Genomic DNA, 13015 nt, shown 5'->3' on the forward strand with positions numbered 1-13015 from the left:
GGACTGGGAAGCTAGTGGTCCCTTTGACATAACAGTAGAAGTGGAGAAGGTTTGGGGAAGAAGGATGATAAGTTGCCTCAATGTTCTCATCCATAAAATGAAGATAAGAGCACCCATCTCTCACAGTTGATGGGAGGATTAAATGAGTTAATATTTGTAAAGTGGTTTGTAAGTCATGAAACACTATCTAAAGATAGTTTTTTTTCCTTTCCTAGGAACTCTCTCTTCTTCAGAGGTTCACTTAATGTTCAAATCCAAATGCAGGGAATCCAAACTTACCCAACAAAAATTTCTCCTGCAAGTATTCAACTTTTGTTTGAAGTTATTAAATGGGGGGGAACACTTTATTTCCCAAGGCAACAGCCCACCCCACATTTAAACAGTTCTAATTCTTTAAATTAAATCTATATCTACCTCTTTCCAACTTCTAGTCCTTGCTCCTAGGTCTCTTGTTCATTTTTATATTTGCACACTGACTGTGCTTCTATAGAGCGAGTTTCTAGAGCTGAGATTTGAACACAGAACAAAGATCAAGTTGCATTAAGAAGCCAGGCTATGAAGACCAAAGAAACCCATTGCCTTGTGGCCAAAGCTTATGTAGAAGCAACTCCCTGAACTTGAACAACCTCTGATGGGTGCAGATACATGGTCAACTCCCAACCTAGACCCCAAATCTTTCCAATCTAATAGAATCTTTAACAGTTTGCACTGTGCTGGCAGTGTGCATCCCAGTTGGCAGCTGAGACAGACCCCAGGTTCTCCACCTTATGTTGGAGGATCACAGTAGAGGGATAATGCTCAGAAGAAATTAATTCCCTGAGTCACTTACTTGTTTATCTCCATGTGGAACATTCCCATTCCCACCTCTGGGCCTTTGTATAGGCAAGCTCCTACCTAAAGTGCAATCTCTCCTCATCTCTACCTAAGAGAATCTCTAGCTTCCATGAATGCTCAGTTCAAGTGCCAGAAAACCTAACTAGAGTCCTCCAGAGCTAGTAAACGCGCCCCCCAAAAAATTACTTTATGTATAGTTTGAGTGATTTTTTCTATATACAAGTCAGAACATAAGCTCCCTGAAGGCAGGTACTGTTTCATTTGTTCATCTGTATTTCCAGGGTCTGACTGTACACTGTAGGGGCATAAATAAATGCTCCTCGAACCTCCATCAAAGTACATCTCAGGGAGCAACTCCTACAGAATGCCTTTCATTATCCTTCCCCCGTTATCACCCTCTCCCCTTTGAAATCCATTTCCAAGATTTTGTGTGGACTTACTGACTCCTGAATCCTCAGGGCTCCCCACCCTCATTGCAGGCTAGCTCTGTCCATTATCTTTGTAATCACCTCATTGTGGACTCTCCCAACGAATATTTATTGATTTGTATCATTGATGTATATTCCCACTGAAATATAAATACAAACATCCTTTAGAGCTGTTGAATGGCTGGAGTCTCAGACATCTTGAGACGTATCATCAGGGGCCAAGAGAAGCTGCATCTCAAGAGATGAAAACTATACAATCAGAGGTTTTTAATGTGGAGTGAGGAAATTGAAGTGGGAGAGAAGGAACTTGCCCAAGGTCCTATAGGGAGGTGGTGGGATGGCCAGAGCTGGGTCCCAGGTTCCTTTTCCATCATGCAGGGAGAAGGGAAGAAGAGAGAGGGAAGAAGTACCTTGGGCCATCGTTGAGCCCAAAGGTATCCAGAAGCCTTGGGAAGGAGAAACCCAGAAAATTCTCCCCCTCCTCAATCACCACTTAGACCACCCAGCTCTCACCTCCCCTACCCCTGCCCCCCCCCATCAGTTCCAATTAAAATAGGAACTTGTGGCTTTAGTTTCCAACCCATGTGGGGCAAGGCACCTGAGTTTTGACACAAGGCCTTCCGTGGCTTAAGGAAGAGGAGGGTCACTGCCCTGTAATTTGTTTTCGCTTCCCCTCCACCTCAAAATCCAGGTGATAAATAGTCCCAGCTCTAGGCACTCCTTTGGCTCCTCAAGATCTCAAGTCCTCAGCTCTCTGATCACCTTTGGTCATTTTCCCTTGGTCCTGAGGCCCAAAGGCAGAGATGACCCAGTGGCTGCTGCTGCTCTTGGCCGCCTTCCCTGTCTTGGGACAGGAGACTCCAAAACTGCAACCGGAGAATATGCTGCCTGGATGCCCAGATATCGTGTCTAGATTGGAGTGGGGGGGCCTGCCCTCTCGGTGCCTGAAGCCCCTGAACCTGCCTGTGGAATACGTGGTGGTATCTCACACAGCTGGCCGCTCCTGCTTTTCACCCGCAGAATGTGAACAGCAAATGAGGTACATCCAGGCTGACCATGTCCAATTTCAGGGCTTGTGTGACATTGCATACAAGTGAGTATCCTTGGACTGTGACCAAGCACAAGGCAGGGACCCAAAACTCCTGGTCTAGGGTTGGGGTGTGGGAGAGGGGGACACCCTGGCCATGGGAAAGTTCCCGGGGTGGAGGAAATATAGCAGTGACAAGGGGATCCTGGTCTAAGGGATGGGAACAACACAATGTTGGGGGAACCCTTGGTTTGAGGGGAGAAACCAACCAGAGTAGAGAAAGTCCTTTGGGGAGTGGTACTGAAAGGAATAGTCTTGGGGTCCCAGGGAGTATCAGTGAAACCAATCCTAGGTGTGGGGGAGATCCTAGCCTGAAACAAAGCAGAGGTAGAGGGCCCAGTAATGGGGAACCCCTGATCTGAGAGGAGCAGCTTCCTAACTGGGGGGAGGAAGCCCTTGGTCTGAGATGAGACTACAACAGTGCAGTGGTTGGGGAATTTGTGGTTTGAGCAGGGAGACAGGATCTCAGATCAACAGGATTTTGAGTTTTAGGGAATCCCTAAGACTGGGGCTGAGGGGCGGGGGAAGGGAGCCATCTCTGACGAGCTAATCCAACCTCTCTGCTCACAGCTTCTTGATTGGAGAAGATGGGCAAATCTATGAAGGAAGAGGATGGTCCACCATGGGAGCCCACACGAGCACCACCTGGAACCCCATCTCCCTAGGGATTGGCTTCATAGGCAACTTCATGAGTGAGTGACCACAGGAGATGGGGTCCCTGAGGCCCTGGGAAGCCACGGGACTGGGATACTCAAGTCATTAGAAAGGTAGCAAAGCTAGAGACGCAGATGGACATGAGGTCCTGTGGGGCTAAGATTTGGGGTGCCCAGGTCACTGGGTCTATCTAGGGCTGAGGAGCAATACCAGGACACCTGGGGCCCTAGGGTATGGCCAAGTGAGGAGCCTGATAACAAGGCAGAGAAGAGTTCCCTGCCACCCCCCACTCCCACCCCCACGAAGGCTGGAGGAAGCAGACCCTGGTGAGATGGAAGGAAGGGTGAAGAAAGGCTAAGCATAGCACAGGGCCAACCAGACTGCCTCCCTCCCCAGATCGAGACCCCGCACCCCGAGCCATCCGGGCTGTGCAGAACCTCCTCCGCTGTGGCTGGATGCACCAAGTGCTTTTGCCTCAGTATATAATCAAGGGTCAGCGGGATTTACTGCGTTCGCCCTCCCCCGGGGACAGGCTCTATGCCAAACTACGGACCTGGCCCCATTATCAAAAGTGAGAAGCCACCAGGCCTGGACCCACAGCATCCAAGCCCCTTCCTCTGTCTCCCATGGTCATCCATTTGCCCCTCCCCAAGATCCCAAAATAAAGCTACTGAGGCCTTGGCAGCAGGGGGGTTCTTCAGTGAATTGGACACTGATGCTGGGGGTGGGGGCCCTTTCCTATCTGAGCCCTCTGAGAATCCAATGGTCTCTGTCCCTGGACCTGGGTGGGGGTGGGGGTGGTTCAGGGGTCTCTTCTCTCAATCCCAGGTCCTATCAGAGTGACGAGAACCGCAGCTATCTGATTGGAGGAGTGTCCAGTCAATAATGCATGAGGGAGTCCAGGCATCAGTTGCCCCATTTTACAAGGGAGGAAACTGAGCTTGTTGACCTCGGGGTCCAGCCTCAGGTCACAGAGGCCATCAATGAGGGCCTACCGATCCCCGCCACCCTGGGCCTAAAGCCCAGACACAGGCTCAGAGGACAAACATCAAAACCCACCAACTCACCGGGGGGGGGGGGGGAGACCGAGGGAGGGAAAACTGACCAAAACCTTTATTTACACCCTCTGCACCCCCTTCCCCCCCACCCCCCCATCTCCATCTCACACACATATGTACAGGCACACGCTTCCTCAGGCTATGGGCTCCCTTACAGCCAGGGCTGAGCCTCAGGAGTTCTGGCCTTCAGCTCGGGGGGTGGGGCTAAGGGAAAGAAGGAAAGCCAGGCCCCAGCTCTTCTGGGGTCTGGGGTGGGTCACGTCCTTGTATCCAGCCTGTTCATATACTCCTGCAGAGCTTGCAGGCGGGCATCAATCTCTGACAGGTCAGCTGAAGGCTCCTCAAATGTGTTTTCTGTTGGTGTGAACAGGAGAGGGGTGACTAGGGTTGAGGCTGGAGAGGATGGGCAGTTTGAGGGCTTTGAGGAATTTCGGGGGCCAAGGAAGCAGCGCTGGCCCTCCCAGGAGCTCACCTTTGCCAAAGGGCTGGCCCCTCAGGGTAGGGGTGCTGCTAGCCTGGCGTCTTCTGTGGCCACCGGTCACTATGGGTATCTGAAGGGGCAGGGCAACCAGTCAGACAGCATCACTCATTCCACGTTCTCCAAGGCCCCAAGCCCCTCCACATCTGATGTCAGATCATCCAAGGTGGCTCCCAATGCTGGCCCCCGACCCCCAAACTAGTGTCCAAGCATCCACCCTACAAATCTGAGGATTACCCCCATCCTCCCCAACTCTGCCCACATCCAGCCAGGACCAGAGGCACCAAGGCCATGGGCTTCCTCGCCCTGGGGGGCGAGCCCCCAAGACTCACCTCTCCAGAGCCATTCCAGGAGGAGGGGCTCAGGGGCTTCCGAACTCTGGGCTGCCTTCGAAGCCTGAGAAAAGCACCCAGACCAGTGAGTTGGAGGTGGCTTAAAGGTCCCCCCCACCCAGTACCCCCCGAGCTGCCTCCTCCCACCCCTGCCACCTTACCCGCGAGCAGTCGGATTGGCGAAATCCTCAAACTCACTGGCCGAGCTTAGCGATGATTGGTGGCTCCGAAAACTCTCCACTGGGGCAGAGAGGGAGAAAGGAGGGAAAGCCCGAGACCCCCAGCTGAAGGCTGACCGAGGGCCTGGAGAACATTCCTAGATGACTCCCAGGAAGCCCACTGACCAGGATCCCCACCTAGGCTCCTTCACTGGAGCCAGGCCTCCATCCCCCTCCACCAACAAGGACAGCCTCCCAACTGTCCTAGGCCTGAGGGTCTCATGACCTCCAGAGTATCCAGGGTCCAGTCCCAGGACTACAAAGTAGATCCAACCCCCTCCCCTTCTCCCTGGGGACACCTAACAGGTCCCTTACCAGAGGAGCTTCGTGTCCGGCCCCTGGCAGACCCTTCCTCTCTCGACACTGTGCCTGCACCATGGCCCCGGGTTCGACCCCAGCTCCCCGAGCCTTCCCCACTTCCCATCCGGTTCCTTTGCTGGCTGAGGGAATAGGGGAGAACTCACTCTAATCCAATCCAGTGTTTATTAAGTGCCTGCTTTATGTGAGGCCCCAGGGATCCCAAGATAAAAATGGAGGCAACTCCATCGACCTAGGGGGCCTGGCCAGCTCCTTGGTCCAGTGAGGCTTCAGGAAAGGCTTCCTGGGAAGGAAGCAGCCCAGACCTGGCAGGGGTCAGAATGAGGGAGGGCAAACCCTGATCTTGCCCAGGGCAGAAATCATCTCACTGGAGGGATCCCCATTTTACAGATGAGGATACTGAGGTGGGCAGGTGTCACTATGAGGCAGATTTGTCTAATTACCATAATAAGGCTGAAAAGAGCTACATGTAGATGTCTCCCATGCAAGAAGAGCTGGTCCTTAGGGAGCCATGGAAGAATCTAGATTCCCCTGGGCAGTGATCTGCTCAATCTGTGCTTCAGGAAAGGAGGGATCTGAGGCATCCACCCCCATCTCTCTTGGGGTCCAGGAGAAGGAATGGGATAAAAGCTGCAAACATCTGCCCTGACCCAAAGCCAGGCTGGGGGCTGGAACCCACAGATGCCCCCCCACCCTACAGTCTAGTCCCTTTGAGGGCAAGGGAGGACCACTCACTTCTTCAACTTGAGCTCCCGCTGCTTCCTTTCTTTGGCCTTCACAAAGGCAGTGGGGTCAAAGCGGGGCACCCGGATTCCTGGGGACCAACAGTCAAGGTTTCAGTGAAGGCCCTGTTGTCCTCCACTCCCACCCAAACCTCCACTGCATCTAAGGGCCTGGCAGAGCCAGAGGTCTACCCGAGGGGATGGGAATGGTGGGGCCGGAGGACTTGGGCCTCACACCTGTTGGGGAAGGGGAGGGTCGGGATGCACGGCCAGGGTTGCTTTCCTGAGATGAGGATCGGGTGGGCCCTCGGCCCCAGGATGAGCTCCTCTCCTGAGATGCTGTTCGTCGCTGGCCCTTGCGGGGCTGGGGTGACTGTCCTGAAGTCGGGTTGCGACTCCTGAGGAGATAGGCCGCACCCCACTAAACCTCACCACCTGACTCTACAGCCCTCCTCCCAACCTCCCCGAGAACCCTTCTCACCCCACTTGTACAGGGTCCTTCCCTAATCTCCCCGAGAACCTTGCTCACCCCCGCTTGTAGAGGGCCAGCTCACTGGACACGTACTTCAGCCTGGCCCGGAGGCTCCGCTCCGATGATTTTACTTCTTCCAGCTTGGGAAGAGATAGAAGAGATGGAGGAAGAACAAAGGGCGTGGAGTTCACACCCCAAGCTCCTTTCCTGGATCAGCTTCTACTTCAGCCACTGAAGCCTCCATAATCTCAATCCCTCTCTACCCTCCATCATTTCTTTCCCCTCCACCCTCCATCACCTCAATCCCCCTCCACTCTCCATCATCTCCCTCCCCACCCACCTCCATCATCTCCCTCCCAAGCCCCTCCACTGTGTCCCCCACCTCCTGAGCAAGTCGCCGACACTCTTGGCCCCGTCGCCCCACAGTCCGATGGTGTTGGCCCCGCTCCCTCCTTAGTTCTTCCTCCAGGTTGGCCACCATGGTTTTGAGCACAGCCACCTCTCGGTGAGTTGTGGCCCGGCTACCCGCTTCTTCTCGTGCTCGGCCCAGAGCTGCCTCCAGCTCTCTCTTCTCATTTACTGCCCGGTTCAGCCTGAAGAGGCCAGACTGGACTGAGACTCATCCCATACTCACCCAACTTTGGGGGGGGGGAAGGCCCCCAAGGTTAATCCCTAGCTGGGCCAGGTCTCATGACAGGGTCCCTCCTGTCCCTGCATACCACTCAAAATCCCCCCCCCCCCCCGGGTCCTCTACTCTCCCTTAGCTGAGCTTCAGGCCTAGTGAATGAAGAAACTCACTGCTCCCGGAGGTGGCGTATTTCAGCATCCCGTCCATCCCGGGATCGAAGCTCTGCCAGCTCCTCCTTCAGGGACCGAATGATGCCCTGAAGAACCACGGGGTCGGGCTTGCCCTGGTACGGGAGGGGCAGCGGGTAGTGGATCCTGTAGAAAGACGAAAAATAGGCCCATCTCAGACCACCCCCTCCATGACTAGTGGCCTAATGTCTCCCCCACACATACCCCCAGCCCAGGCCCAGACAGCCCCTGAGAAAATGTAAGAACCAAAGCTGACCCATCCATAGCATTTTAAGGTCTGTGCTGGGGTTCACATAAATCATCTAACCCTAACACTGAGGAAGATGTGCAGTTACTTATTATCCTTTCTTACAGATAAGGGAGTGGAGGTTCAAAGGGGTCCATAGGATTAGAGATCTGGAGGTGGGAAAGACTTTGGAGGTCATCAAGTCCAATGCCTTCATTTTACAAGTGAGGAAACTGAGGCCCAGAAAAGGCAAGGAATTTTCCAAGGGTCCCACAGGTACTAAGTGACCAAGGTCCAAGTCCAACATCCCATCCAATTCAGTTTATAAAATCACAAAGCCATAGACCCCCAGGCAAAAGAACCAAAAACTCTTCCTTACAGTCACAGATGTTCTCAGAGCCTGGGCCTCCTAGCACTAGAAACACCACAGAACCTGGCCTGGTGAGGGGATCTGACTGGAGGCAGGCAGGGAGGGAGGGGGTCCCCCACCTGTCAAACTCAACTGAGTAGATCAGGATCAGGTAACGCTTGGAGTTGAGCTGGGCAGAGCGGGGGGCCAAAGGGCCTGGCCGCGGCCCCACCTTGCGGTTTCGAAGGGTTTCCAAGTCTGTGTAGGTCAGCAGGTCCAAGGTGACGGACTCACTGCTCTGCAAGGGAGGGGATGGCCCAGGAGACATGTCACAGACACCGGACCCTACTCCACCATACACTAGCTAAGGGAAAGCTAGGATGGCACCCCCCAGATCCACCCTCCCATAAGCTTGGGAAGACCCTTGGGGGCCCCCTATATGAGCAGGGTCCAGCCCCCTTAATCCTCCCCCAGGCCATGCTCCTCACCTGCATAAGGGCTGACTCCAGCATGCTGCAGAAGATGCTGAATTGTTTGAAGTTCCCAGTCTTATGGGTCAGATCTTCGATGACTACAAGAGAGAGGGGAGATCTCTGGTCTAGGGGGTGGCAAGCTCAGGAGCCCCAAAATGGCAGAGCTAGGAAGGGTCCAAGAACACAGCTTCCAAAGACAGAAGGGACCTTGCAACATGGGAAGGACTTCCAGCCACACACCCAGCATGTCACAATTGGGGATGGCTTTACAATACTGGACATCACAGTGAGGGGGGCCTTGGGGACCACTGAGGCCACAGGAAGGAAAGGAACCTGCTCAAGGTTACATCATGGTTTTGGAATAGAAATGAGACTGGAATGCAGGGTCCCAGAATTCAATCAAAGGCTCTTTTTGGTTCCCCCATGCTCTGCTCTGGATTCAACTGAAGGGAAAAAGGAAGTGGAAGGGATGACCACCACCAGATACTCACATGCAGCATCGAACTCGCCTCGCCACTGGTCAGTGGTCATTTTATCCTCCACCTCGAGCTCCAGAACCTCCCTATTGACAGCTAAGCGCACTACATGGTCCACCCCCCGGAAGGTGTAGTCCACCTGCAGCCCTGCTGGCTGCTCCATCTTGAACAACCTGGCAAGACAGTGTCATGGGAATGCTAAGAGGGAGGCTGTCCAATCACAAGCCAGGGGATGTCTGGGCTGGGTGGGTGGGGGGGCTTAGAACAAGGGATGTCAGAGCTGGAGGGGCCTTAGAACAGGGAATATCAGAGCTGGAGGGCCCTTATAAGAGCGATAGAAGCTAGAAGGGACTGGAATCATAGTGCTATATATAAGCAGACATGGAGTCTGGTCTAAAGTCAGAAAGACCCGAGTTCAAATTCAATCTCAGACACTTACTGGCTATATGACCTAGGTCAGGCACTTACCCTGTTTGCCCCAGTTTCCTCATTTGTAAAATGGGGATACTCAAGTCTCTACCTCCTAGGGTCATACTGAGGATTAAACACACTATTTCTTAAGTTCTTTGCAAACTATAAACACTAGTTCTCATTCTTATTAATGCCAGCTGTTCTGATCACAATCATTACTAGTCAAAGCACACAGTACAGTTAGAACATCAGACTAAAGGCATATGTAGAACACAGAACAGAAGGTCAGAGACCATGGAACCTTGGCACATTCTCTTTGAGCCCATTTGCCCATCTGTCAAATCAGAGGGTGGGCCTCGACTGATTGCGCCTGTCCTTCCAGCTCTCAAGATCTCTCCCTATCCTTCTTGTTCTTCCCTCTGGGCCCTTCAGTTTTTTTCTTCCTGTCTTAAGTCTCTCTATCTCTGTCTCTCTATTCTGGCTTCTCTGTAGTGTTTCACCTTGCCCTACGTCATTACTTCCTTGCTCTGTCCCTCCCCCCTTCTCCTGCTCAGTCTCCTTCCTTCCTAGTACTCCATGTGCCATCTAATGGCAGGTGAAATGATTGGTCTGAGGTCACAGGGAATACTACAGAAGCGGGGGGGGGGGGGGAGAGAGCAAGAGATAGACACAGAAATGCATGGCTGGGGACTGGGGATGGGAGGGATATGTAAGAGACCTTCCTATTGTCTCCTCTACTGCTATATTGGGTACCATAAGGATAATAAGAGCTCTGAGATTTGCAAAAATGCTTTACAAGTATTAATTCTTATCCTTAGCCCAATCCAGGAGGAGGGAACCCTATTATCCTCACTTGACAGAGGACGACACTGAAACAGGCAGAAATTAGCACCTTGCCCAAGGTCATACAACTTAGTAAGTGTTGGGGAAGGATTTGAACTCAGCTCTTCTTGGCTCCAAATCCAGTTTTATCTACTATACTACCTAGCTGCCTCCGGTCAGCCGATGGTCCATCCTTCATTCCATGAAGTCAAAACCTGCTCCCGAAGTGGAGACCATCTATATGGAAGGGGAACCCTGCTCTGCAGAGGCAGGGATGTGATATACATAAATATGGACCAATCTACTAGCGTCTGTTGGAACCTATCCTATAGAAAGGACTCACTAAACAGAAGCAGAAATGTGATCTACGTAGGCTAGGAGCTACTACAAGTTGGGCTCTACTCGAGGGGGAGGACCTGCTAAATAGAAGCAAGATGATGTACTAAGCGGGTACATACAGTAAGTTAGGTGGGATCTGTGATATAGAAAGGAAGACCGACGACACAAAAACAGGGCCATGGTATACGTAAGCAGGGACCTGCTAGAAGTTAGGGTGGGACCCAGTAGGGAAGCCCTGCTATTATAAAGTGATCCACTGGAAATCTATAGCAGGGAGGCCCTGCTCAGCAGAAGCAAGAGTGTGCTCTACATAATCAGGCACCTACTAAAACTTGGGATCTAGTCACTAGAAAAGATCTAGGACTCAAAAACAGGGCTAGAAATCTTATACATGAGTACGGACCTACTAGAAGGAAGTTTGGGGCCTACTCTACCGAAGGGAAGCCTGCTTTGTGGAAGCAGGGATGTGATTCACATAAGAAGGGACCTACCAGAATTTAGCTGGGACCTACCCTATAGAAAGGAGGCCCAGTTCTACAGAATCAGCAACTCAAGTCACACAAGTTGGGACCTACCGTACAGAAGGGAGGTCTGATCTCAAGAAGCAGGTACATGATCTGCATAAACAGGGATCTGCTATAAGTAGGTTAGAACCTAGTGTAAGAGGTGACCCTGATCTACAGAAGCAGGACTGTGATCCACCTGAGCAGGGACCTAGTCTAAGGAAACGAGGGGCTACTCTACTCTGCAGAAGGGAGGCCCGGGGGCCGCTAGGGGGCGCAGTGGATAGAGCACCGGCCCTGGAGTCAGGAGGACCTGGGTTCAAATCCGGCCTCGGACACTTCACAATGACCTAGCTGTGTGGCCTTGGGCAAGCCACTTCACCCCACTGCCTTGCAAAATACAAAAAAGCAAAAACAAAACAAACCACAGAAGGCAGGCCTGCTCTCCGGGCAGCAGGAGTGATCCCACAAGCAGGGACCTACTCCAGGCATCCGGGGCCTGCTCCGCGGGGGGAGGCCTGGCCTGCAGCAGCCGGGCTGTGAGCCACACACGCAGGCCCCGCTCTGCAGAAGCCGGGGTGCAGCATCCGGGAGCGAGGCCCTGCTCGAGGGGGGCGGCTCCCCTTCAAGGCCTGCCCTGGAGTCACCCTCCCTGCCGGCCCAAGGCCAGCTACCCCAAGCCGCCCGGCCTCAGCCCCTCCGCTGACCCGGCGCCCGAGCCTCCGGACCCCCGCGGCCCCCTCCCGACTCCGAGCCCCTCACCCCACAACACTCCGAGCCCCAGCGTCATCCGCCTCCTGCTCCGCCGTTCAACTGCCGCTGGCCAAGCCCCGCCCTCCAGCGCCGTCCTCCCGCTGCTCATTGGCGCAGGACAGCCGGTGTCCAGAGGGTCATTGGCGGCTGCGGCCGCCCGTCCGGAAAAATCCAGCCCCAACCAAACGTGTTTTTCATTGGTGAAGGAGTACGTCATATTAGATATCTATTGGTTAAATGAACCACCCGTCTCGCTTAGTTCGGCCTTCTGGGCGGGTCTCTTGGGTGAACCCCGAGAAAAGGAGGAGTTCCGGTAGACTTTTCCGTCTGTCTCGCTTTCGCCTTCGGCCCCTTCCCCTATCGCTCTTTTTTCATTGGTCCCAGTACGTTGCAGTCCTGGATTTCTATTGGTGAACTCTTCCGCCCATCTCAAGAAGCCCCTACCCTCCGGGTTTAGCAACCAGGTTCTCACTGCGCAGGCGCCGCTGGATGCTACTTTCCATCTCCCCGTTTCTCTAACTCTCCCCTAAGCCCCACCCTGAGGCCTGCCGTACTCTCTTCTCATTGGTGAAAAGGACTGCCAGTCTAGGGAGCCTCGCATACCCGAAGGTTCTTCCACGGTGCAGACTTGAGGACCGCCTCCCCTCCTTCTCTCTCGTTTATTGGGCAGCTCTGCTGCCAGTCAGGACAGGAGCGGGGAGGGGCGGGGCTGGTATTCCGGTGGTACCCAGGGTTGGGATGGATGCAGGAGGCTGAGAGCATTATTACAGATAGGGAAACTGAGGCCCAAGGAAGCGACTTGCCCAGGGTCACGCGGTTAGAGCAAGTCAGAACCAGAAGGGATCCTGGGATCATCTCACCCTGAAAGTGATACTCTGCCTTTCATCCCTCCCCTGCTCAAGAGGGCCCCGTGGCTCCCTAGTACCTCCAGGCTCAAATAGAAAATCCTGCTCCCACCTTTCCAGCCTTCCTATACCCCAGTACTCTGAGATCTAGCAAGCCTGGCCCTAATTCCTTCCTCCTCCCTCTTCTGGATATCTTCTCTGGTTGTCCCAATGGAGCTGAGTTCAAATTTAGCTTCAGAGACTTTCTAGCTGTGTAATTCTGGGCGAGTCACTTAAAAGGTCTGCCTCAGTTTCCTCATCTGTAAATGGGTATGATAATAATAACACCTGTCCTTCCTAGAGTTGTTGTGACGATGGAAAGAGAAAATAAATGTAAAGAGCTTAGCAAAGTTCCTGACAGA

The 13015-nt window shown here is 53.4% G+C and overlaps 2 protein-coding genes across 5 annotated transcripts; one reads left to right on the top strand and one right to left on the bottom strand.

Annotated features, from left to right (window-relative positions):
• Positions 1 to 1347: 1347 nt before the first annotated feature.
• Positions 1348 to 11863, bottom strand: CCDC61 (coiled-coil domain containing 61). Of its 4 annotated transcripts, none has more exons than XM_074219214.1 (15): positions 11779 to 11863; positions 8957 to 9114; positions 8481 to 8563; positions 8133 to 8290; positions 7400 to 7543; positions 6984 to 7194; positions 6659 to 6741; positions 6367 to 6527; positions 6143 to 6221; positions 5405 to 5529; positions 5033 to 5111; positions 4872 to 4935; positions 4534 to 4612; positions 1861 to 4415; positions 1348 to 1402 (listed from the first exon to the last, which is right to left on the bottom strand). In XM_074219214.1, the coding sequence occupies exons 2-14, from the start codon at positions 9102 to 9104 to the stop codon at positions 4318 to 4320; spliced, it is 1512 nt and encodes a 503-aa protein (XP_074075315.1). In that variant the 5' UTR covers positions 9105 to 9114; positions 11779 to 11863; the 3' UTR covers positions 1348 to 1402; positions 1861 to 4317. The 4 variants fall into 4 exon arrangements, with proteins under 4 accessions (XP_074075315.1, XP_074075317.1, XP_074075318.1 ...); XM_074219216.1 differs by lacking the exon at positions 11779 to 11863 and adding an exon at positions 11442 to 11677; XM_074219217.1 differs by lacking the exon at positions 11779 to 11863 and adding an exon at positions 11089 to 11426.
• On the top strand, positions 1970 to 3683 carry PGLYRP1 (peptidoglycan recognition protein 1). Its single transcript, XM_074219218.1, has 3 exons — positions 1970 to 2355; positions 2920 to 3041; positions 3400 to 3683. The coding sequence occupies exons 1-3, from the start codon at positions 2066 to 2068 to the stop codon at positions 3576 to 3578; spliced, it is 591 nt and encodes a 196-aa protein (XP_074075319.1). The 5' UTR covers positions 1970 to 2065; the 3' UTR covers positions 3579 to 3683.
• Positions 11864 to 13015: the final 1152 nt, after the last annotated feature.

This window comes from Macrotis lagotis, chromosome 1, assembly GCF_037893015.1.
Source record: "Macrotis lagotis isolate mMagLag1 chromosome 1, bilby.v1.9.chrom.fasta, whole genome shotgun sequence".
Taxonomy (NCBI): Eukaryota; Metazoa; Chordata; class Mammalia; order Peramelemorphia; family Peramelidae; genus Macrotis; species Macrotis lagotis.